The 25,487-nt window shown below is 49.5% G+C and overlaps 3 protein-coding genes across 14 annotated transcripts in view; 2 read left to right on the forward strand and 1 right to left on the reverse strand.

Moving 5' to 3' along the window:
- LOC135828343 (uncharacterized) overlaps positions 1 to 10,412 on the forward strand; it is a 42,605-nt gene extending 32,193 nt beyond the window's left edge. For 2 of the 8 annotated variants that reach the window (XM_065340791.1, XM_065340790.1), the window contains 4 exons: positions 1,531 to 2,050; positions 2,447 to 2,511; positions 8,154 to 8,208; positions 8,967 to 10,412. In XM_065340791.1, the coding sequence (XP_065196863.1) occupies positions 1,802 to 2,050; positions 2,447 to 2,511; positions 8,154 to 8,208; positions 8,967 to 8,996 (399 nt within the window). In that variant the 5' untranslated portion in view covers positions 1,531 to 1,801 and the 3' untranslated portion in view covers positions 8,997 to 10,412. The remainder of the gene's footprint in view (positions 1 to 1,530; positions 2,051 to 2,446; positions 2,512 to 8,153; positions 8,209 to 8,966) is intronic. The other 6 variants (XR_010555637.1, XR_010555638.1, XR_010555639.1 and 3 more) reach the window with 3 other exon arrangements.
- A 1,175-nt stretch (positions 10,413 to 11,587) lies between these two features.
- Positions 11,588 to 25,487, reverse strand: part of LOC135828342 (uncharacterized) — a 25,274-nt gene continuing 11,374 nt past the window's right edge. Inside the window, exons 1-4 of one of the 5 annotated variants that reach the window (XR_010555635.1) lie at positions 15,555 to 15,626; positions 14,996 to 15,070; positions 13,567 to 13,767; positions 11,588 to 12,401 (exon numbers count right to left, since the gene is read on the reverse strand). Coding sequence is in view for 3 of the 5 variants with exons in the window: in XM_065340787.1 (XP_065196859.1) it covers positions 13,573 to 13,767; positions 17,170 to 17,323 (349 nt within the window). In the remaining 2 variants the exon portion in view is untranslated. Of the gene's footprint in view, positions 12,402 to 13,566; positions 13,768 to 14,995; positions 15,071 to 15,554; positions 15,723 to 17,169; positions 17,324 to 18,395; positions 18,570 to 25,487 lie in introns of those variants that run through there. The other 4 variants (XM_065340787.1, XR_010555636.1, XM_065340789.1 and 1 more) reach the window with 4 other exon arrangements.
- The window catches only part of LOC135828673 (uncharacterized), a 5,816-nt gene continuing 606 nt past the window's right edge, over positions 20,278 to 25,487 (forward strand). The window contains exons 1-2 of the mRNA XM_065341095.1: positions 20,278 to 24,203; positions 24,399 to 25,487. The exon at positions 24,399 to 25,487 is cut by the window's right edge and continues 606 nt beyond it. Coding sequence (XP_065197167.1) covers positions 20,391 to 24,203; positions 24,399 to 25,487 — 4,902 coding nt within the window. The 5' untranslated portion in view covers positions 20,278 to 20,390. The remainder of the gene's footprint in view (positions 24,204 to 24,398) is intronic.

Below are 25,487 nucleotides of genomic sequence, written 5' to 3' on the forward strand. Positions count from 1 at the left end.
GTTATCCGTTTTGTCCAACACTAACGGTTATATGCAGAATACTGCTGAGTCAAAAATGTGCAACAATTAGCACAAAAACTGACTGATGAGATCATGACATTCAACGACCTGATGCTTAGCTGCATCACGTTTACATCCGTTAGTGTTGGACAAAACGGATAACTCGTAAACTGATGGTCCTCTTTTTCAATTTTAATCCTTGGCTCTCCATCCGAGTTCCCTCGTGTGTGTAGCTATTATTATTTTTTTGGTGACAGTCAATTTTTTCTTCAGACTTTTCCCGTTTGTGTCTTTCCCTCAAACTAGTCAATATTTTTATTTACTTATTTTTTTGCCCAGGGTCTACATTCTACCTTTATTTTACTTAGACTAGGGTTAGCTGTCCGTTTACTAGTACTCATCCACACATATGTGCACATAGGGTCTACACAGAACTCTATCAGTAGATATTTTTGTATAGGAGGTTGTCTATCCACCGAGATAGCACTATATACTCCCATTCTGTGTGTTCTCTGGTAGCTATGTCCCTTGGAGACTATACGGTGCCAGTGTGGTGACCGAGATCAGGCGTGTCTGCACTGGCATCGTCAACTTTGCCTACTGCTACGTGCTCCCCAGTGCTCCATCTGTGTCCTGTAATTTGTTTGGGGAGGGGGGGGGGGGGGCAATACCGGTACTTCAGGTGCAGGGGGCAAGGGGGGAATGGGGTGGGGGGACATGCCCCCAATGAACCTCTCCAGGCGTTGTTCTGGAGTAGACTAACCATAGGCGGAGTGTACACATGCAGCACATAGTTTGGGAGCTAGAACGCAATCGGACTCAGGCATATTCAAAGGCAGTCTATTGTGATAGTAGTCCTGGACTGATCTCACTATGATGATATAGGTCGTGCCCAGCATCACAATGCCAAACATTATAAATGACTGTTTTTTTTTTGCCTGAGGGGCTAGATGAGCATGCGGCTAGACTGCCGATGGCAACCAACAGGCTCAAGGCTGTGTTGAGACTTCGTGTGAGCGACCCGAGTCAATTGTTTACTCACCATGACTAGGCATCGCATTGAGCATCGTATGCCCACTAATATAATATATTATGTCACTGTTCTTAGTCGCACCGGGGGCGCATGCCCGTTTTCAGGAGACTTCTCAAAACACATAAGCCCTGGGTCCTGAAGGTTAGGCCTATTGTTAATCTAAATAGTCCTGGCTACTATCCCGCTGAGTTCACTGACTTTCTACTGAACCCGTATGTATGTGAGGAAAGTACTGTTCTGACCTCAACTGCGGATTTCATCAACTTGGTAGAAGGTTTGCCTGTGCGGGACGATCATTTATAATTGAGCATAGATGTGACCAGCCTTTACTACACCAACATCCCCAACGAGCTCGGTTGTCGTGGTATATCACACACAGGTGTACAAGGTGGATGCCCCTCGCCCTTCGTACATGGTTATTAACAGCAGTGACTTCCTTGATGTCAGTCATTCGGAAGAAAAATGAGTTCGTGTATGGTAACGATGTGTTTCGGCAGATCCAAGGGACTGCCATGGGTTCGCCTGCAGCAGTGGTCTATGCCGACATTGTTATGCTGTATTTGGAGAAGCAGTACGTTTTGCCGATCTTAGAGGGGGAGGGTTTAGAGGTTCAGGTTTATAGACGCTTTATCATTGCATGGTTGCGAAGGTCAAGCTCAGCGCACTTTAGATAGGATTAATAAGTGTTCGGCCCTCAAGTTTTCTCATGAACTGGCACATGATGGCATTGATTTCCTGGACACCACAGTTTTCCGTAGTAAGGGATACATGGCGGTGAAGCCTCATTTCAAGTTCGCCAATCGTTTCCTGTATCTGCTTGTCGGTAGTAACCACCCCTGTAGTATGGGCAAAGGTGTGTTCACTGGGGAGTTGATCCGTATCCGTCGGTCTTCGACCCTTGACCACCACTACGAAGCTGCTGCCGAGCGGCCGAAGCAGGCTTTCCGGGCCCGTGTATACAAGCGCCCCATCTTTCATCTTTCAGACCCGTACACTAGGAATGGATGCGCAGGGAAGGTATGTTGGTCAAATTGGCATGGGTTTGGGTTTTTTCTGTAGTTGTATACAGTGCTCCTCATTGTATTTACCTGGGCCCGGCCTGCTGTCCTTCGCCCGTTGGTCTTGAGGTCCAGGTGTAATACCCCTACCATACAGTCCGGTGGCCAGCGCGGTTGTTGTTACACGGTGGAACATCGGCAAGAGGTTGCTTGCTCGTTTGCCTCATGCTCAGTGTCCTCAGGGAGTTAGTATTTTCCTCCTGTTTGGATTTTGCAGTGACTATGGTGTCGGTAATTGAGTTTTTGTTCTGTATGCTTTTCTGTGGTGTGTGGCTGTTGTTCACACATCTTTATTTGACTTGCTTCCTGGTGTGGTGTACCTTTTTGTTTTATATTGGTGTTGGTCTGGCTGTAGAGTTCTAGCATCCGTAGCTGCCTCAGGGGGTGCCACTTCTCCCATCAGCGTCGACTAGTCCGCCGGTACGTGGTGCTATATTACGTTTAGTTGTCTGTTCCATCCTGTACGGGCTGTGTCCTGCTGACCACACAGTCTGGGTCTCCATACTTTGCATGTTCTCATCGTGTGTAGTGTTCACACGTACATATATGGACTGTCACACCCATATGTTGTACATGTGGCTGCACGTGTTGTCTCTTTGTCGTACCTGCTGCTGTATTTGTGTTTCTATGATGCTGACCCGTACATGCTGCTGCGCTGCTTTGTTGTATTGGTGACACGTGCACCTTTTTGTGCTGATATGATATCGAGTACGCCACTTTTTGTGCTGATGAGGGCACCACCTTCCGATATCATGTTTCCTTTCGCCATGTCAGTTGTCAGTTCTCCCGTCGTCTCCTGAAGTGTAGTAATGAATAGCTCTCTCTCTAGCTCTAGAGAAAAACCACTTGACTAGTCCGTTTGATGTGTGGCGTGGCGAGGGTATAGTAGAGGCAGCTCGTTCTCCAACCGAGACGACATTTGGCGCCCAACGTGGGGCTCAAACCCACGACCCTGAGATTAAGAGTTTCATGCTCTACCGACACATATATGCACGCGGCACCGTTTGTGCTCCTATCCATTTACATATGCTGTTTTCCACACCTGTGCTGACAGTCGGTACGCACCGACTCTGTACGCATGCACGCACACCATTACATTCTGTTGGCATCATATTAGTGAGGTTTTGCATTCCAAAATTCGGCAAAAGATTCGGCACGCGGGAGCGAGGTCGAAAATGCACACGAAGATGCGGCATGTTTGTTCGGAAAAAGCTCACTTTGCCGAACATATTTTTCGGATGAATTTTCTTGTGGAAGAGCGCTAGCGCGTGATTTATTCAAAGAGGTTTCTTATCTTGGCATGGCTTCGCAGGCGTCTTTGACGACATCAGCATCGTCAGCTACCTCTGATTGCTCCTCTCCACTGCCTGTCTACTCTCTTTCGCCTGGAGTGTCCTCACCGTCATCTGTGTGGCTGAAAAGACTATGGCGATACCCATAAAATTTGACTTGGCCATGGAGTTGGTTTTTCTGAGGCGACTGAGGAGGCAGGTTTGGCCCTCGACTCTTTGGGCGCGATCAAAGTTTGTCGGAATCAGCAAGAAAAGGAGCACGGGACAGGACATTGCTGATGCTGGGGCTCACGAAATCGAAACACATCATTTTCGACTTGCAAAACAAACGTCGGTGCGAAAATTCGACATTTTGATGTTCGACAAATTACCAAAGAACGCCAAGCCGAAATTCGGAATGCAAAACCTCACTATTGCGGAGCTTTCCGGAGCTCCGAGTTAGTTGTTGTTTGGAATACAGCAAGAGAACAACATTACATTGGCGCTGCGAGCAAACGCCTGATCCTCGCCATGTCCCTACTGTCACTACCGCCTCCGGAGCCATTCCCGATCTACAGCAGTCTCTACGATGCTGCTGCCCATTTTCCTGCCTGGGAACGGTGTTTCCAACTCTATGTCGCAGCAGCCGGCATCTCGGATGACACTCGCCAGAGAGACACTTTCCAGTATGTGGCCGGCAAGGACATCCAGCAGCTCGTCCCTACGTTAGCCAACACTGGCAACGATCTCGACGGCCTCATAACCGCCGCCGCCGACTACTTTCAGTCGAAGCAGAGCCCCAGCATGGCCCGCTTCCACTTCCGGCAGGTCACCCAGCAGCCTGGCGAAACATTAGACACGTTTTATACTCGTTTGCTGGCATCGGCAACGACCTGCAGCTTCGCCGACGATGCCCAGAAGAACGTGGCTCTCTGTGATCAAATTGTGGCAGGATGCACGTCCGATCCACTCCGCAGAAAACTGCTGGAGACTGGGTCCCTTGATCTCGCCAAGGCGCTCAAGGCCGCCAGAGCATTTGAAGCGTCAGTGGAACAGACGACGGCGTTCCGGCGCACACAAGACTCGATCAATGCCCTCCGTCATCAGCCACCATTCTACAAAAGGACACAGCCGCCTCCTGCTACTGTTTCAACTCCGTCGCGTCGACCGATGCAGTCTTCGCCACATCCAGCTGCAAACTCGTACCACCAGCCACCTGCCCCAGTCGCCACTCGCGCTCCAGGCCGGCGGGAATCCAGCACATTGCTCTGCTACCGCTGTGGAGAGCCAGGCCACCCTGAGTCACGTCGCTACGCAGTTTTGTACTGTAAACGTCTGCCCATGGGCGTATCGTCCGCATCCGAGATCCTACAGCGCACACTGGACGCCATGGCTCGCTGGCCTCGACGGTGTGAAGAACGTCCACGACAACATCTTCAACTTTGGTAAGAGCGTCGAAGAGCACAACCGACGACTCGCCGCCTGCCTCCAGCGGCTCCAAGATCACAACGTTACACTCAACCGAGCCAAATGTCACAAATGTCACATCCTCAAGCCTCGGCTCAAGTTCATGGCTAGCGTCTACTCCGACAAGGGCATCCGCGCCTCTCCCAGCCACCAGCAGTCTGTGGCTACATTCTCTACGCCATCTTGCGTCAGCGACATACAGAGTTTCCTGGGTCTCACCAACTTCCTCCGCCGTTACATTTGTAACATGGCCGATCTCACCACGCCACTCCCTGCTCTCACTAAGAAAGGTACTGTTTGGCGTTGAACTGATGTTGAGCAGCAATCATTTGATGCACTGAAGAAGGCCATCGCCGAAGACTGCATGCTGCAATACTTTGACCGCAACACATCACTGTATGTCGACGCACCGGCCTCGGCGCAATCCTGTGTCCACGCCAAGACAACGGCCACGATGCACCTGTAGCATTCGCCAGCCGTGCACTCTCCGGCGTCGAGCAGCAATATTCTCAAACTGAACGGGAAGCATTGGGTGTCAAGTTTGGCTGCCTTCGCTTTCACCACGACTTGACAAGGTGATCCACAGTTCACCGTTGTCACCGACCACAAGCCGCTCCTGCAACTCAAGGCCGTCGGATCGAGACCTCCACCATGAATTGAGCGCATGGTCCTCCGCCTGCAGGATCTCAGCTTCCAGCTCCAGTACAAGCCTGGCCCAGAAAACCCGGCCGACGTCGTCAGTCGCAATCCGCAGCCTCATCCCGACTTGCCAAACATCGGCGCACAGGAAGACACTGCGTACATACATGCCCTAGCTACAGCAGCTAAGCCGAATGCGTTGGCTCTGAAGGAGATTGCGGACGCCACCACCGCAGACACCACACTGCAAGCCATCCTTTCCTCTCTGCAATCTGGCCGCTGGGATTCCAGCCACACCACGGTCCGCCCGTACTTTGCCCTCCGCCATGAACTGTCTGAGAGTGACGGTCTACTACTCCGCAACGACCGTCTCGTCATTCCCACGGCCCTCCAACGGCTTACCCTGCAGCTTACACATGCGGGCCACCAAGATATTGTCCGCACCAAGCAACGGCTCAACAGCAATGTTGGGTGGCCCAACATGGCTACTGAAGCCGAAGCACTCTGCCGGCAATGTATTCCGTGCCAAGCAACTCTCTCAACGACACCGCTACGTCCGGGAGTCCGTGCCCACACCACCGTCCACCAAGCCGTGGCAACGAGTCTTCGTCGATTTGTATGGACCCATGCCAAACGGTCAGCACCTGCTTGCCACTATCGACCAGTAGACTCGCTACCCGGTCATCAACGTGTTCAGCACGACACCCACTACGGCCGGTGTTGTAGCTCTGCGCTCTACATTATCCATGTTCGGCTTGCCCGAAGAGCTAGTCTCGGACAACAGTCCTCAGTTCCGTTCTTCGGCTTTTGCTGATTTCCTCGCGCAACACGCTATCCAGCACCGCCACACCCCTCCTTTGTGGCCACAAGCAAACGGAGCAGTCGAGTGCCTCAACCGTACCATTGGCAAAGTTCTGCGAACTGCCAAACTAGCTGGCGAAGACATCAATGTTGCATTTGACCAATGGCTCCTAGCGTACCGCACCACGCCACACCCTGCCACTCACGAGGCACCGGCAACACTCATGTTTGGTCGCCCCATCCGCGACAGCATACCCTGCATTACGGCAGCCGCACCAGACTTGCCTTCAGCTGCCCACCGTGACCAGCAATTCCGCCAATCCCAGTGCGACGCTGCCAATGCCACCCGCCGGTCAAACGCCCCCATCCTCACTCCTGGTCAGCGCAATGAGCAGGCACACAAGCTCTCACCACAGTGGGATCCCAACCCCTGGACCGTGGACCAGATCTCTGGGTCTACGGTGACGATCTCCAACTCAGCAACTGGCCAAAGATCGACTCGCCATAATTATGTCGTTCGTCAAGCCCGTAATTGTTGTCACACAGACAGCCCATCACCCACTACCAGCTGAAAGTTCTGCCACCACACCTTACAAAATTACAACAAAATCACATGCAAGAAGTCCTTTCACTTTGACTACTGCTCGTTGCGTGACATCACTCCTCACCAAAGGACTTCCTGGGGATCACAATCCTAAACAGACAAATGTACGAATACCGCAACTGACTCTGTTGTTCTGCACGCCACGATCAACACGACTGCGTGCAAGACACAGCTGATCATCGTCGCTGTACTCTTCCCTGAGCACGTTACCCTGTCGCTGCAGCCTGCGACGGACATTCCATAGTTCCACCAACTTGATGGCTTGATGTTCCCATTGACGTCGACCATGCGGTGTTGCCATTGACGACCTTCAACTTCAGGTCCTTGCCGTGGTCCGCACCACTCAAGAGATGGGCCACATTTGGTGTACTTTCACCCAGTTGGTCACTTATTTTAACCTTGCCGACTTTCCACTGCCGGACTGTTGCTTCAACAACTGGCGGAGAGCACATACGCATATCATCACTCTTCCTTGCAAACATCATTTCCGTCTCCACCACGTCCTTATCAGCCTGATCCATGCCTGACACCCCCAAGGCACTGTCCACTGTGCCGCCGGGCTGGTGGAGCGACGGACCGATTCTCCAGTGACGGTCGTCGTCCACAAGGCTGTTGGAGTGCGCATCCAAGATGTGCTAGAGCTGTTCAGTGTCGTGCAATAGCTATCGCATGAGCTGATTGTTTAGTAACTGGTGGTGTTAGTGGACAGTATAGCGTAACTTGTAGTTCCTTGGTCTTTCTCTTTTGTATAAACAAACTAGTAAGCTAACGATAAACTAGTTATGAGACAATTCGACTGGCACAAATTACAACAAAATCACATGCAAAAAGTCCTTTCACTTTTACTACTGCTCGTTGTGTGCCAACCACCATCATCAGTGTGCGCATTGCGCCTGGTTTGGTGCATGCCTGGTGGAATCTGACATAGCGGCTGATGCAGTGAGCACGTCAGGTAACACCTAACGCATTGAAAATGACTCAACTATGACTTGGTTCGATTGCAAAAAACCTAATGATAGTGGTACCGAAACATTCGGGTAACCGGAGTAAGTGCCAATTGATATTTTTGGCTCCAGTCAGTCAAGTGATTCAATTGCAATACAATTATATACGTATGGTGGAACTCACTTAGTACGTACCCGGGTAAGACATACACCTGCATAACACGGTCCTCTTTTGTCGCACGGATTTTCCTCCCATAAGCGCATATTCAGATGTGTACGGATACGACTGCTTCCTTCTGTTCATGTGGTTCATTGTCGCTGTGTTACTGTATGCAGATCTCACTCAGCTCTGCTCTCCGAGCATGCTGCTTCCAACACGACTTCCCGAAAGGTATGTATGGTGGCTAATAAATAATGCGAGAGTCTTTACGGATTCCAGTGCTCTCATGCCTTTTGCAAGTTCCTTTTGTAAGTCAAATGGAACATGGTTTGTGGTCAATACTTCAGCAGTAGTGGTGCGAGAATATTCGGGTGTCAAATTGCTCGGAATTGATGTATGATAACGGAGAATATACCAACATGTGAATCACTTGGAGATATGGTCTGCCAGGTTCTATTCACACTCACTAGGCTAGACCCTCTCGAGTATTGTACAACAGTTTTGGCCCAGGAGTGGTAAAGGGCACGGGGCAAGCTATGTCGGGACCTGCTGTAAAGTCTGCCATACACGAGCTGTACGTCTTATCGGATGGGATATACCCCTGATATTGCTGATAATGAATGGCCCAGTTTCATTGTACTGCTGTCCGCGATATTATATCCTTAGTGGCATTGTTAACTTCTCATTGCTTGTGGGGACGCATGGATCATACGTCCATCCAACACCTGCCAATCGGAACCCACCGACAACGCTGTCGGTTGGGTTGGACCACAATCGGTTGGTTTTTGAGTCCAAGATGCCACCTAGGTAGCACACAGCATTGCTAATCTGATTTTAAATTAGCTGCGCAAATCCTGGCATACTGCCCGCAAATGCATCTAACTCCCAGGGTACTTATGAGTTTTTAGGTCTATGTGGTACTTGTGTCGCATTGGCAGCCACTGTTCCGTTCTGTATTTTCTGGTCTATGTGTCGTTGAATCTCCACAGAAAATGTGCTCGCGCATTAGAAGGAGGTGAAAGATGCACCTGCAGGAGAATACATGCTTAAGAGAAGGCAGAAACATGCCCGGATCCACCAGAACTAGTGCTGGCAAGTCAACAGAGGCGAGTACTGATAATGTTCCAGATTGTGGTAGGATCACATAAGCAAAATTGACACTGGGAGGCACGGCGGTGGGTCAGCTCATGGCCAGCGCCAGCTCCAGTGGATATCACGTGCATCCAGTTCTAGTAGGGATATCAGCGAACGCACTGCGCAGCCCATCTGCGCAGGTCAGCCTGGCCCATCTACGCGCGGCCGACAAGAAAACTCATGAACACTTTCATTTTTTTGCAAAATAAATCGTGCGAAGAAGATGCACGGAATGGCTGAAAACTAGGCTGAGGAATAGTAGCATCCAGAGACTCTCAAACAAATTCATGGTCCATCGCTTCTGACAATGGCAGCGAAGACATCAGGGAGCTGATTGCAGCAACTCTCTACCAAGCGCGATGCTGGTTACTCACCAGGGCAGGGCGCTTCCATCGCGCAAGAAATGGCCGCGAGCGAGAAATGGAAGTCCGATTTTGGAACGATCCAACCAGGGAAATTCCTTGAAAATTGGCCTGAACACCTCTCATACTGGTGTTTCACGATGTGCAAACTTTCAGAGAAATCGACCGGGGAGAACGTGGTGAGTACGTGGGTCCTCGAGTATCGCGTATGATTTGAATGGTCGCGGGGACAGAAGAACAGTAATTTTACGACTCCCAGCGGTGCAAGCAGACCGCGGCCATGTTTTCTCTGTCGGCCGCGATCACGTTCAAAAAATCGATGACGCAATGCATGCGCAGAGGCCTGCGCAGTGCGTTCGCTGACATCCCTAGTTCTAGTACTATAGTATGACTGCTACAAAGTAGTGCGGCCCAAATAGAACTCGGGTCAGGTGCCGAAGAACTGGGGGGTGGGGGGGCATGTATCAATGAATGGTAATAACTCCGGAAATCATGCTGGTGTATCGAGGGCGTGGGCCAATGAAGTGCTGGATTGATGGTGGACGACTGAACTGCAATCTTGGCTGGTCCCACTATCGCAGAGACAGCACTTCCTGGTGCAACCACCCTATCCTGCAATCTATATAATAATTGTTATAAGAGATTTGTGTGAACGATTTTAGCATGATGCAAGTCAGCTTATTGTGCTGGGGGCCTGGCTACATGTCACTATAGCTTTTTATAGACTCGATCACCGCATTACGCTGCCTTGCGTTGACTTGATTGAGCACTCTTTTTGGTTAGTGTCAAAGGTATATGTAATATGTATCTGCCTTCGTGCAAAGCTCTCTTTGTGCGTGTCTTGCAGATAGCTCGCTGACTTTGATGCTTTGAGCCATTTTCAAATTGCTTTTTTTGTTCATTTCATATAGACCGTATTGCCATTTGTTTAACCTCCCGCTCTGAGCTCCACTGATGGGACCTAAAAAAGGCTGAAACAGCTGTCTGGAGATTGAGCGTCAGTATTATGGATTTAGAATACACGATCTGGGGACAGCACTAGTACTGTCTAGCTGTTTCGTCCTTTGTGGACTCATTAGCGAATCACGGAGAAATAACTCTTAACTAAGGATGAACCTAGCAGCCATGAAAATAGATAAATAATGCCTCCAAGCCAGAATTCAAGGCTACATGTGTAGGCCCGAATGTGCCTTGCCCAAGTGCTGAAACTGATAAGTCATTGAGATACGCATAGAACATCTGGCAAAGGAACTACTAAAGCCCCCACAAGCACGGTATTCTACTTCAACAAGGAAGAATTTTGAAAGCATGCACAGCCCTACATGTATAATGTTGGTATAGGTAAGCCTTGTTTGATAAATTAACATGACAAGGCGGGGGACGCACTGTGTTAAAAAACAGTGCTCCTGATACACTAGTATGTCCTCGGCTTTGTCACATGCTGTCAACCGATCAACACATACAACGTTGCATGCAAAACGGCTGCAGCCTCGAAGTACGGAGTGCTATTTTGGAAAATGCTAGATGTACAGCCTGTACTTATACAGGTGTTCTATCAACTAGTGCCATTATGACAACGGTAGCTGAATGATACATGTACATAAACCCGGGGTCATCATTTCAAGAACCTCTGGGTCTAAGCCCGAAGTAACATTCAACTACATGACTGTATACACCATCATGTATACACCATCTTCGTAGTAACTGAGTCTACCCCTCACCCACTACTGCCACTGTGACCACAATTGCGCACAAACAGAGGAGGACCTACTTCTAACTACAGTGCTGGCCAAAGAAATCCAACCTTATGAATAAAATTACACCGGGCGCTATGCAGCCCTAGTAGTAAACATACTGGACCGGTCTGTGCTCTCGAACGCGGCGCTACTTTATTAACGAGGTTGGATTTCTCTGGCCAGCACTGTACAAAATACACACATGCACACACAACACTGCTAGGCTTTCCACCACCACACTAGGTTTTGAAACCGAAGAGTGGCAAAATTCAGGGCCAGACTAGAAAATCTGGGGAGACCTGATGGTTTTTTAAAGCAAAACACAGCCAACACTCTGCAGCCTCACAGCCTCCGGCAGGTTTTCCCGAGCGCAAAAAATTAAAAGTTGTTGAGGCACCACGAATACAGTCGGGCGTCACAGAACGTGGGACCCAGGAATGTACGTGTATACCTCTAGGTACACCACAGCCAATAACGTTAAAAAAAAGAAACGCAGTGTCAATAGACTCGAGTCTCTGCTTTTCTGGAATACAGATTCTGCTACACACGTATTGCTCACTATCCAGTGGGATGTGCATCTAAGAAAGTGGTACAAGAAGTCAAGGAACTAAGCCTAAGGCCAGATTGCTGAAAGGTTTTGTATAACTGACGAGCCTGACCCCTTGGAAACAACAGCTGTGGATGCGTGGCTCTACTGTAATAAATGTACAGGTACACAAACAATTTGAATGCAGAAATAACAACAACAAACAGGGAGAGGTGTAGGAAAATATACTCGGCCCCTAGTGAATTTGCTTGTGTATTAGCTTGAAAACTTTGGGTACACTTGTTGAGAGACCTAACTGCATGCAGCTAAAATATGGAGTGCCGTTGTCACCGACGACTTTTCCAGTAAAGTTGCGGCTAACATCTTCTCAGGTATTCCCGGGTCTTCGCTAAGGCCGTAAGGGTGGATGATATCATGTGCGTCTTCTATTGCTGATGTCGCTACACTCGATGGTGGTGCTGATGTACTGATTGTGGTGGAAGATATTGAGATGCCGTATGTCTCGAACCTTTTCGCTAGGTCTCCGCGGCCATCACGCAAGAGGGTCGGGAGCACCACAACTGCAACGCCACAGATCCAAGGATCGATTCTCGGACAAAACATTCTTCAGATTGCCAAAGGTCCCCAGTGCTTGGCAATACTGGCCTGTACAGCATGAACACACCACACATACGCCCACACACCATGTACCATGTAAACGCCCGTTGCAGGAGAAGCACGCAAATCTGCAAATGAATTGGATGTGCACCCACAGATTTTCTCGTATAGGAACAATAGCTGATCTGAATCTGAATAAAACAGATCAAGACTAGTGCCAGATAACAGTCTAATCCGCACAAGGCAACTGGCGCAGCCATGTGAATCTCGAGCAAAATGGACAAACATGTCCCCAATTATCAGCAAACAGGTGTGCGTTACAGGATTGGCCTGGCAACTTCAAACAGGCACAATCCACTAACGTGGTGCCCCTTCAACTTCAACGGGAACACACCGATACAAACACAGCCCCACAACAGCAAAACGGGAACGCCGTTACAAATATGGTGCCCTGGCAACTTAACGGGAACGCACCAACACAAGCTGGCCTGGCACCTTCAAACAGGCACAACTGACAAAACACGGCATCCGGCAACAGCAAATGGGTAGGTACACCGTTACAAGAACAGTCCATCGCACCAAAATGCTGCTGCCACAACATTATAGCAGCAGCACGCCAGACATGCATACATGGCATTCCCAAAAGCAGATACCTGGAGTCAAATTCATCCATCACACTGTTTGTTAGGGCTGAATTTTCCAGTGACATTAGGAAATCCCGCCTAAGGCTCATGTGATGAGATCTGTACACCAACTCAGGGTATATTCTAGGACGAATTTCCAACCGGTTACGGTACAATGAAGAGTCGGGGGGTCCCCCTCCGGAAATAGTTTTCAAAATACAACCCAAATATGGCACTCGACAGCAATTTAACAGATTTCTTGGTGCTGGAGTGTCGCGCGGAGCTGTTGGACTGTAGCAACGCCGTTGCTACAGCTCGATGACGTGGTTCGACCGTACAAACCGTACAAACTCGTGACCCTAGTACCAGCCCACGCGGCTTCGCTGGAAGTATCCGTCCAGAAAAAAGCGTATGACCATTCACAGCTCCATTCACCCACAGAAAAGTACGGGCGGTTGGAACTGATTTGTAACTTTTCAACCGGTCGCCAACTATTTCAACCGGTCGAAAACCGGTTGGGGCGGTTCTAGAAAGTTCCCTGCAACTATAGTCACAGTATCAATGCACATTAGTAGAGCATAAGAACTCACTTGCGCTCATACCCTGTCACGTAGAGATGCTACTCTACGTGTACTGTTCCGATGTCCATTGGGGTGGTATGCCGGCCACTTGCCAGATGTAGAGCTTTTAAGCCGTACTTTGCCACCGTCTGCTTGCCGTATCACCACCTCACTTGCAACTCTGGATTCCAGGACTGTCGCTCCAACAATGGGCATGGAGCAGGAGCTAACCTGATAACAGTTGAGAGCGTGACAGAGTATCTTATTTAAATAAGGCCGAGTAAGGTGGATCCCTTTGCCTTTGGCAAAAGTGAACACAGGCTTGGTGCTACAGGCATGGGCTGTCATGTACCGGAATAGCCAATACCGGGCATGTTTGGTCGACAGTAGATGGAACTGCGACGGCTCCACCGTATTTGGCCGCGTCTTAGTGACCTTCAGGCGCAACGTGACCAAGTCAGGTGCGAGACTCCCAGCCTCCCACACAAATACTCTTTGGCTGTCAAACGAGTGAATACTAGTAGATGATGCTAAATACTCGCTGGCAAACAATAAGCCATACAAGGCCAGTAGTATACTTACCCACAGCATAGCCTGATCTACAATATGACTGATTGGATCGTTGTAAGTATTGCCGAAAATGGATTAAGTCGTCCACTAAAAGCTCTTTGAAACTCGGAGGTTGAGCCAATATGGCAATAATAAAATTAATGTAGAAAGGAAAAGGACGTATGGATATGAGTGTAGAGTAATTGTCACTATATACTAAATACAGTCAGAAAGTGCAACAACCCGGCACTAAAACATTTGACGACCCGACTCCTGGCTTCAACACATCTCCGTAGTGTTAAGGAGAGACCAAAGAGGGAAAGGTAATACTGGTTTCGTCATCGTCCAGTAACAATCAACATTTCTTGTTCTTGTGGGACTGTAGCTTCAACTACTAGCTTGTGCTCATTTTCGTTGCGCTTACCTTCCCCTCTTTGGTCTCTCCTTTTAACCTTGAACCTTCCAAGTTGGAAGGCTGTTGGTTAGCGCTACGGAGATGTGTTGAAGCTAGGAGTCAGGTCGTCGAATGTCTCAGCACTCTGTCAGTTTTGTGCCTAGTTGTTGCATTTTTTTACTGTAGTAGCTAGTTACAGTGGTGGACAGTTACTCTTAACTCGTATCCATATGTCCTTTTCCTTTCTAATAAAAGCTCTATCCGCAAATATGCCGAGGTGGCTTGCCGTATCTCCCTCTATGCCATGCAACACAACTGTTGAGCGAGCAGCTTTTAGGCCAGCCTCATTGCACAACAGGTAATAGGCTACTAATAGCGTAACGCAGCTAGGTAAACACGAATCGATGAAAGAGGCAGACTTCTTAGAACAAAGAGACTAGTTGTGAAGGACACAACATTTTCAGCAGTCAGCAGTAGGAGAAATTGCTCTTAATTATGCAGCAATACTAGGCTTACACGTTTGTGTCATGCGTTCTGAGACGGAGTCCTTGACTAGCTCGTCACTGGCCGCACTCAGAGCAGCAGTCGTCACTACACATGGGTTGGGAAGCAATGGACAAAATTAACACTTGCCATGCACACATGCACTGCTTAGGGGTCATCGCAAAAGTTTTCTGTCGTCCCTGAAACGAACATCGTTCATTTCGTACTCGGACCCCCTCCCCTCCCTCTGAAACGAACACAGCTTGCTATGCTGGACGACGAAAATCGCATGCATGTACATGTCATATGTACAGTGTCGGTCGACTTGTGATTTTGGCTCGCACCCCCTCCCCCCCAAATGAATCATGTTCGTTTCAGGGACGACAAAAAACTTTTGCGACGACCCCTTACCAGCTAAGTTAATATGTCATACTGTACTGCAGCAAGCAAGGAACTGGCAATACCTGCACCAGGCCTATCTACTGTGACCCATGCCATTGTGAATGAAAAGAGGCAGCATTTGACAGTATGAGCGGTGTGATGAACGGGAATGCATAATACAAGCCAGTCGAGCATTGGTACATGTACTTACGGACGCAAGTTGGCTGCACACCGCTCCACTGGCCGTTGATTTCACAAGTACACACGGCCGAGCCCATAAGGAGACTGCACACAAACGTGGTCGTGTTGCTGAACATCAAGCCGTTCACGGTCATTGAGCCCAGTGCCGGTGGTGACAGGACCTGGCAGTCGGTTTGACCTGCACAAGCACAGAGTGCACAGAGCACAGGCATTCAGTGCATGCATGTTTGGCCTAGGGGTGAAACGAGTGCCAAAATTGAGGACTCGAGTACTCTTTGAAAAAACGAGCGAGTATTCGAGCGAGTACGAGTATTTTACTGACAACATAAAACAATGTACTGCACACACTCTCGTAACACTGAACTTATTACACCTGACACATGTAGTCTTGCATGCAGCCTAGTGCAGGAAATAGTCTGAACTACGTCTTTTGTTGGTAAGTAGGGACAAGTAATAATTTCACACTTGCATGGGTTATCAGTACTGGTCAGAGTAACAGACGTGCTTGATGTACAAGCATACAGTACACTGTGCATAAGATACTTGAGTATTTTGCGAAACGAGTCCTCACTCCTTTCGAATTTTCGAGCAAGCGCTCGAGTATTCGATATACTCGTTTCATCCCTAAAACGTTTGCGTATGTGTGCGTGGCACAGACATTGGTTTTGAATACATTGTAGTACACGCATTGTGTAAAGGAAATTGATGCGAAGACTGCCTCAACATGGCCATGCAAAGTAATAAAATAAATACAGCAGTGAATAGCGGTCAACAGTAGCTCTACATTTTGCTTGTAATAGAAGTCATTAGCGTCAGAGCAAGAAGAGGGACAAGACGAGTCAAGGGACAATCCGGAGGACGCAATATCATACGACCAACTGTTTGTTTCTACCAGCGTTATTGTACCGTCGACACAGCTCTGGGCGAATGCCGCGGGGCCTCCCAGCGTGTCAACGGCAGTGGGTGATGGGCAGATAACAAGGTAGCTTGCGGACAACATCGGTGGCATGAAGCCTAGTGACTGCCAAGCGTCTTGGCGCGACGGGCGAGCAGTACAGTGTCATGCCCCAGGGGCTGCTGTGGCTGTCGACGTCGGCGGGTCTTGAGGTGCGTTCGCAGGCCTTCATGGCGCTCGGACAACTGCAATACTAGTACACAGACTCTCACTACTAGCTACATAGTACTCTGATTCTGGCACGTTATTTCTGCATTGAATAGTGATTGATTTTCCGCGCCGAATATCCGACGCTGCATGCATGTCCAATGCGCGTCAACAGTACTTCACACTTTCCTTTTCCCGCGTTATCACCTCAGCTATGCCAGTTTTGTATGTGGAAACCCCCTATATAATAGCAGTTTGGTCTATATTTTTAATCATTCAATATCTACCTTCACTGATGAGCTATGTATTAGCGAAACAGCTGTCTGAAGGAGTTTATCAATATCGTCTACGGAAGTGTCCTCGCAATGATGATGGTTGTGTGCAGGAGGGTCTAGTCGGCTAAAGAGCGCAGTGTGGTGGTGGAGGTGACTCAACATTTTCTTCAATGGCCGAGAGCTCTGTCGCACCCTGTAATAATAATAGAAGTCATGGTACTACTATCAGTGCTGCTGCTGGTGCTTACCTGGAGCTGGTGTGACCTTGCCTGGGCAGTACTGTGCATCAGAGCCATCAGCACAGTCGTACCAAACACCGTCGCAGCGCTGTGATGGCAGGATACAGCCACAGGCTGGAACGCAGGCAGGGCAGGTAGCCAGACTGGCACTGCAGTTGAATGGCTGGATACACGTACCCATACACACAACACACAAAGCAGTCAAGAGATGAAGAAAGTGTCTGCTCGGCACATCTTTTGTACAGTCAAGAGATATTAGCATATTTGGAGGAGGTGGTAGCCTAAAACAGGCTCGACAAAAGTTACCGGCTTATGCCAACAACTCAGTGTTCTGGTAGAGGAGACGGTTCGATACCGGAACGCCTTGACAGCCAAATTTGTATAGACCCAAACCGATCATCAGCGTTGATTTTTCACTCGAAATATGTTTGTGGAAGGAAACTGGCATGTTGAAGTTTGCTCTGGGGCCAGAGTCAATCGAACTGAGCCACTCCTTTGTGTTGACCCATTGCCTCCAAGTTGCCCAATTTTTCGCTTCAAAAAAGTTCAAATCAGAGGTGGCTCCAAACCGGACACGTTTTAGAGTGCACGTCAAATTCACTTTGGGTCTGAAATTAGCTAATTGCTATCGCTCCACGACAGCCAGTACAGAGTAACAATAAGCCTTGTGTGTGCTTCCATTAGTTTTGATTGGTATGCGGTGCTTTATTGGCAAGAGGCGAGCCGCTGTTTACCTGCGACAAGAAGTTGATTTTTCGAAAGTCGTAAAACTCAAGTCGCAGTGCGAAGCAACACGTCAAAAACTCACCTGCTTGGTATGGCGCGTCTGGTCATCGCAGAGCCATGAAATTTTGGCTCGGAGTATAACACATCGTAGTCTCACTGTGACATATGTTTTCTAATCAAAATACCAAGAGAGAAAGTGAATATGAGTCCGTTCCGGTTTGCAACCTGTGTCCTATTTGAAACCGTCGCCTCTACCCGGTGAAACACCCTAACCATACACCTACAAGTATAACATATATCCTAAGGACTCAGGCTGAGATGCCCGACTGGTCCTGGGTCCTGTGATAAGCACGATCATCATTTGTGATGATGAAAAGTGACAGGTAACACCCAGACTATTACATGCTCTGTAAATAGGAAAGATCAACGCCACCAGAATCTGCCTTCCTACAAGCCTGAAGCTTCTCTACACAAGAGGGATATATCGGCTCTCTTGAAATTCAACTTACGATTACATGAGGCAGCTGCCCCACTCCAGGAACCGTCAATCTGGCAGATGCGCACAATGCTTCCCTGCAGGTTGTATCCGGAATTTCAGCCGAAGACGACGCTGCCTCCAGCAGAATAGTTTGTGCCCTGGGAGTAGCCGTTGGTCGGTTTAGCTAGCGGTGTGCACACACCGGCTGTACACGTCACAGGCACGTACACACACAGGCACGTACACACACAGGCACACACACACACACACACAGGCACACACACACACACACACACACACACACACACACACACACACACACACACACACACCTTGACCTTGATACACAAGGATTCTTCATTATTTGCCACGTTTGAGCTGAGCTGCGATCATCGCGCTTTGTTGCAGTGTGCTAAAAAAACAAGAACAAAAAAAACGGCCAAAAAAGTGGGGCGGCTGAGGCCGCCCCAGCCACCCCAGCTGTGCCGGCCTTGCATGCCTGGTGTACGGTCTGAAAGATGAAAGATGGAGCTCTTGTATACACGGGCCCGGAAAGTCTGCTTCGCCTGCTCGGCAGCAGCTTCGTAGTGGTGGTCAAGGGTCGAAGACCGACGGATACGGATCAACTCCCCAGTGATCACACCTTTACCCATACTACGGGGGTGGTTACTACCGGCAAGCAGATACAGGAAACGATTGGTGACCTTGAAATGAGGCTTCACCGCCATGTATCCCTTACTACGGAAAACTGTGGTGTCCAGGAAATCAATGCCATCATGTGCCAGTTCATGCGCAAACTCGAGGGCCGAACACTTATTAATCCTGTCTAAAGCGCGCTGAACTTGACCTTCGCAACCATGCAATGAAACAAAAATGTCACTGATAAAGCGTCTATAAACCTGAACCTCTAAACCCTCCCCCTCTAAGATCGGCAAAATGTACCGATTCTCCAAATACAGCATAACAATGTCGGCATAGACCACTGCTGCAGGCGAACCCATGGCAGTCCCTTGGATCTGCGGAAACAAATCGTTATCTTACACGAACCCGTTAGTCTTCCGAATGACTGACATCAAGGAAGTCACTGCTCTTGTTAACCGTGTACGAAGGGCCGGGGGCATCCACCTTGTATACCTGTGTGTGATATACCACGACAATGCCACGTGACCGAGCTCGTTGGGGATGCTGGTGTAAAGGCTGGTCACATCTATACTAAAAATAAATGATCGTCCCGCACAGGCAAACCTTCTACCAAGTTGATGAAATCCGTAGTTCAGGCCAGAACAGTACTTTCCTCACGTACATACAGGTTCAGTAGAAAGTCAATGAACTTAGTGGGATAGTAGCCAGGACTATTCAGACTAACAATATGCCTAACCTTCAGGGCACAGGGCTTATGTGTTTTGATAAGTCTCCTGAAAACGGGCATACGCCCCCGGTGCGACTAAGAACAGTGACATATAAAATGGTCATACGATGCCCGATGCGATGCCTAGTCATGGTGAGTAAACAATTGACTCGGGTCGCAAACACGAAGTCTCAACACAGCCTTGAGCCTGTTGGTTGCCATCGGCAGTCTAGCCACATGTTCATCTAGCCCCTCAGGAAAAAAAACAGTCATTTATAATGTTGGGCATTGTGATGCTGGGCACGACCTATATCATCATAGTGAGATCCGTCCAGGACTACTATCACAATAGACTGCCTTTGAATATGCCCGAGTCTGATCGCGTTCTAATTCCCAAACTATGTGCTGCATGTGTACACTCCGCCTATGGTTAGTCTACTCCAGAGCAACGCCTGGAGAGGTTCATTGGGGGCATGATGTCCCCCCACCCCATCCCCCTTGCCCCCTGCACCTGAAGTACCGGTATTGCCCCTCCCCCCCCCCCCAAATAAAGTACAGGACACAGATGGAGCACTGGGGAGCACGTAGCAGTAGGCAAGTTGACGATGCCAGTGCAGACATTTTGTCCGTCGGTCTATGTAACGATAACGACGCGACAAACTGGTGCCAAAACCCGGGATGAGCAAAGGCAAGAACAAGAAAGGTGCTGTAACACCGTCGAAACCGGTTGGAGAGAACGAATCTCCACTGGAAAGTTACAAAGAAGAAGATGACGAACCGTCTCAGGCGATGTCAACACCAGCGGCATCGTCGTTCGTCGCTGCACGCAAGTCGAGGGAAGCTCACATTTACGCGGGCGTCTTGGAACAAGACTTGCAAGCAAGTCTCCAGTATGACGACTGGCGCAAGATGTCTGATGACGACGATCTGGAGACGACAATGGAAGAGTTAAGTATATTTGTTGATAAATTTAATGACTCTGTTATTGTCTTTGAGGGGGTGTGTGATACTCTTGTAGAAACTTCGGGCTCACCCCTGTTATCTCCGGAGGTTGACTTAGACAAATTGCTTCTGTTAGGTGTAGATTGTAACCGTCGCATCAGCTTCCTCAGATCCGTTCTAAAGCAGTTGCACATCCGTCACAGAAGAAACACGGCAGTCGTGACGCAACCCACTACACACACTAACCACGCTGTCTCACCTGAGGTCAAACTCCCCAAGCTGGACCTGCCCAAGTTCGATGGTTCTGTTTTGAAATCTCAAGAGTTTTTTGATGTGTTTGTTGCGACTGTCCATGACAACGCACGCATTTCTGATGTTCAGAAATTAAGTTATTTGAGAGAGTGTCTGGTGGGGTCGGCTAAAGAAGCTGTGGCAGGATATCAGATCACAGACGCCAATTATCGGGTAGTGTGGGGTGTGCTAAAGGAACGCTATGGATCCAAACAGAAATCCATACACGCACACTACACTGCTTTGATGAATCTGCCACCTGCGTCTAACAAGACCCACTCACTGCGCAGCTTGCATGACAAACTCGAAGAACATCTGCGCAGTCTCGCAGCACTTGGCCAAGACGTTGGTCAAGACATCTTCGTCTCACTCATTCTAAACAAGCTCCCTCAGCACACCGTGCTGCAGCTTGAACTGCGAAAACCAACTCAGTGGAAAGTCAGTTCACTGCGACAGGCATTCAGTGAATATGTTAAGGCCAAGGAAGTCGCCGAAGAACAGGGCGCAGTGCATTCAGAGTCCGACCGTGCTCAGACTAGCTCGCAAACCAGGCCTAAACCCAGCCAGAATTCCCACCGATCCGGAGCAACACTGCTGAACGACCGCCAACCCAAGTGTCATTTTTGTAAAGAATCTCACTTCTCGGACGAATGTTTGAAGTATCGTACCGTTGAACAGAGAAAGGAACGTGTCAAGGATCAATGCTTTCGCTGTTTTCGCAAGGAACATTCTGCTCGGGATTGTACTATCACTCGCAAGTGTTACTATTGTTCCGGACCACATCACCGCAGCTTATGTGTCACCAAGTTCGGTCAGGCAACCTCTGCGCTCAACGTCCATGCGGAACCGTTCTCACCCGACACTGCGCTCATCTCGCCTGAGGGCAATGTCAACCTGCAAACAGCGCTGACAGAAGCTAGACACAACTCCTTTGTGAAGCCAGCCCGCCTCCTTTTCGACACGGGTGCATCTCGGTCGTATATCACTGCAGATCTTCGCTCTGCTCTTGATCTTCCTACAGTCGCCACTGAGTCCATGTCCACAGCCACTTTTGGCGCGTGTAGTCGTAAACATCAAACGCTTGACGTCGTCGAAGTCGAGGTTCGGCTGTCCAACGGCTCCCTGAAGAAATTACCCGTGAGCGTCGTTCCAGTCATCTCTAGCCCTATAGCGAAGTACCCCGTCGACGCCACAGGTCACCCTGCTCTGCGTCATCTTCCTCTTGCGGAACCCCTATCCAGTAACCAGGAGTGGGTCACAGTAGACCTTCTTATTGGCAGTGACTATTATTTTGACTTTATTCTATCCGAACGCCTCAACTTCCCAGATGGTCTCATCTTACTGCAATCGACACTGGGCTATGTGTGTACCGGGAAAGCTTCGAGTAACGACCCTAAGGACGCGACATGCTTCTTCTCCTCGAGCGAAACGTCCACCATCGTTCCTGACGCTAATCTTCACCAATTCTGGGCAGCCGATGAGATACAGGAACCAGACGATTGTCGTGATGATGATGCCCGAGCACACCAAGCATTCAAGGATTCGGTGCAATTTGAAGACAACAGATATGTTGTCAAGTGGCCATGGAGAGACTGTGCGCCGCCTCTGCCCGACAACTATGGTTTAGCCTTCGGTCGACTGCAGTCCCTTTACAAGCGACTCTCCACAGATCACCGCCAGCTAGAGAAGTATCATGAAGTCATTGAGCAACAGGCCCAGTCTGGAGTCATCGAAGAAGCACCTAGGTACTCAGACTCTAAGCTCCACTACCTGCCACATCACGGTGTGTTCAAAACAACCAGCACGACTACCAAGTTAAGATTGGTGTATGATGCATCAGCCAAGTCTGCACACGATGCTCCCAGCCTCAATGACTGCCTACACAGAGGACCAGTCCTCCTTCCTGACCTCACAGGAGTCTTGCTTCGCTTCCGAACATTTCCTATCGGCATCATCAGCGATGTGGAGAAGGCCTTCTTACAAGTCAGTCTCGCGGAAGAAGACAGGGACGTGACTCGTTTCCTCTGGGTACGCGACATCCATTCTCCTGTCAGCGGCCAGAATCTAGTCACTTATCGTTTCACTAGAGTTCCCTTCGGTGTAGTCTCAAGTCCTTTCCTTCTTGCGGCTACACTCCAACACCATCTAACGCGTATAGAGTCTCCTCAAGCTCACCACATTCTTGCCAACACATATGTTGACAACGTAGTAGGCGGCGTGTCTGATGTTGCTGCTGGCCAGCAGTACTATACCACAGCGAAATCCAATTTTGCCCGAGCCTCCATGAACTTACGCGAATGGAGCACCAACTCGGAAGAACTTAAGGACCTTTTACCGGAAGGCGACAGAGCAGACAGTGTACTTCAGCAGGTGTTGGGGACCACATGGGACACCAGCCATGACACTTTGAATATCTCCGACACACAGATGTCCCAACGGCTCGTCCGTTCGAAACGCGAGCTACTACAAGCCCTTGCGCACTTCTATGATCCTCTAGGCATCCACGCGCCTGTAGTCGTCAAAGCGAAGCTGATCCTTCAAGAAGTCTGGAGACTCAACTTGGATTGGGATGATCCACTCCCAAACTCTATACATGACGCCTGGTCTACTGTGGCTACAGAAATGGATGTCGCGTCCACATTTACAGTTCCCCGGTACTGCTCGCTGCCGTCTGCAGAAACACACAGCCTTCACATATTCTGCGATGCGTCCCAGTCTGCATACGCTGCTGCAGCATACTTAAAAACCAGCGCTGAAGGGCGCGATGTATCTCACCTCATCTTCAGCAAATCCAAAGTCGCCCCCATCAAACGACCAGAGACACTGACCATACCAAGAATGGAACTTATGGCAGCAGCACTCGGCGCTAAAGTCGCAAGACACCTGACAAAGCAGCTAGATCTAAAGTTCGAACGGGTCTGCCTGTGGCTTGACTCAACGTGTGTCCTGGGCTGGGTTCGAAGTACCAAGAAACTCCCCAGCTTCGTACAGAACCGTGTCAAGTATATCAACGAGTCAGGTGTTGAGTGCAAGTATGTACCTACCTTCGAGAATCCAGCCGACTTGCCTTCCCGTGGCAGTACCATACATCTCTCTGAGGAGTCGTTGTGGTGGCATGGTCCTAACTGGCTTATTGATCCCTCTATCTCCGAACCAGAGTTCCCAGGTACATTCGCTCCTGCATCTCATGTACAGGGGGAGGGTCCTTCGGAATTCGGTCCTGCTAGTGAGACTTCTTGCGACCGCTCAAAAAAAAAGGTTGCAGAAGACTCGGCCCTCTGTTCGACTTCGGTTCCCGGTGATGTCAGTGAGGCTTCTTGCGACCGCTCAAAAAAAAAGGTTGCAGATCCTGCTCTCCGTTCAAAAAAAAAGGAGACACAGACGGAGCCCTCGTCCCCCGTTCAAAAAAACAGGGGCAGCGAGAGCACACCCACTTCCCGCTCAAAAAAAAAGGGATGTGAACCCCCGTTTGGCATTGACATCACTAGATTTTCGTCGTTGAGCAAACTGATTCGAGTTACCGCATGGGCAAGTCGTTTCGTCGAAAAATGCCGCAAGCAAGAGAGATGTCACAGTACACCCTGGCTCTCCTCTGAAGAGCTCCGCAAAGCTCACGTGACGTGGTTGAAGTTTGACCAACGCCAGCAGTACGCTCAGACTTACTCGGATCTACAAGATGGAAAATCTAATCAACTTATTGTCTCTCTCCGTCTCTACACTCATGAAGGAATCATCAGATCTGCTGGGCGCCTACAGTTTGCAGACGTTCCTGAGTCGGCACGTTCGCCTATCCTCCTGTCCAGCAGTTCTCACCTGACCACACTAATAATCAGTGAGACTCACCACAGTCTGATGCATGCGGGTGGTACCCACACATTGGCATCCTTGAGAAACCAGTACTGGATCCCTCAAGGCCGACGCTCCATCAAATCTGTTCTGAAGAAGTGTGTGGTGTGCAGACGTCTGCAAGGTGGACCGTATCATCAGCCACAGATGCCCCAGCTACCATCACAGCGAGTAACAGCAGCTGACGCGTTTACATTCACCGGACTCGACTATTTCGGGCCAATCTATGTGCGCAACCCAGACAGCGAAGTATCTAAGACATGGGTATGCCTATTCACTTGTCTAGTGACAAGGGCAGGACACTTGGAGTTAGTGGAAAACATGAGTGCGGAGCACTTTGTCCTCTGCCTCCGGCGCTTCACTGCAAGGCGTGGGGTTCCCCAGTTCATTGTCTCTGATAATGCCCCACAGTTCAAACTGACGAAGTCCGCCATCGACAAAGCCTGGTCGCAACTCGTCATTGACCCTGATGTGGTGCATCACGCCACTTCGAAAGGCATCTCGTGGCAATTTATTGTAGAATCTGCACCATGGATGGGAGGCGTTTATGAACGCATGGTGGGTGTTGTGAAGTCAGCGTTGCGCAAGGCCATCGGCAATCGACGCCTGTTACCGACTCAACTCCTGACGGTACTCACTGAAGCAGAAGCGGTTGTCAATAGTCGGCCTCTGGTGTATGTAGGGGGTGACTCGGGT

This window comes from Sycon ciliatum, chromosome 12 (genome assembly GCF_964019385.1).
Source record: "Sycon ciliatum chromosome 12, ocSycCili1.1, whole genome shotgun sequence".
Lineage (NCBI taxonomy): Eukaryota > Metazoa > Porifera > Calcarea > Leucosolenida > Sycettidae > Sycon > Sycon ciliatum.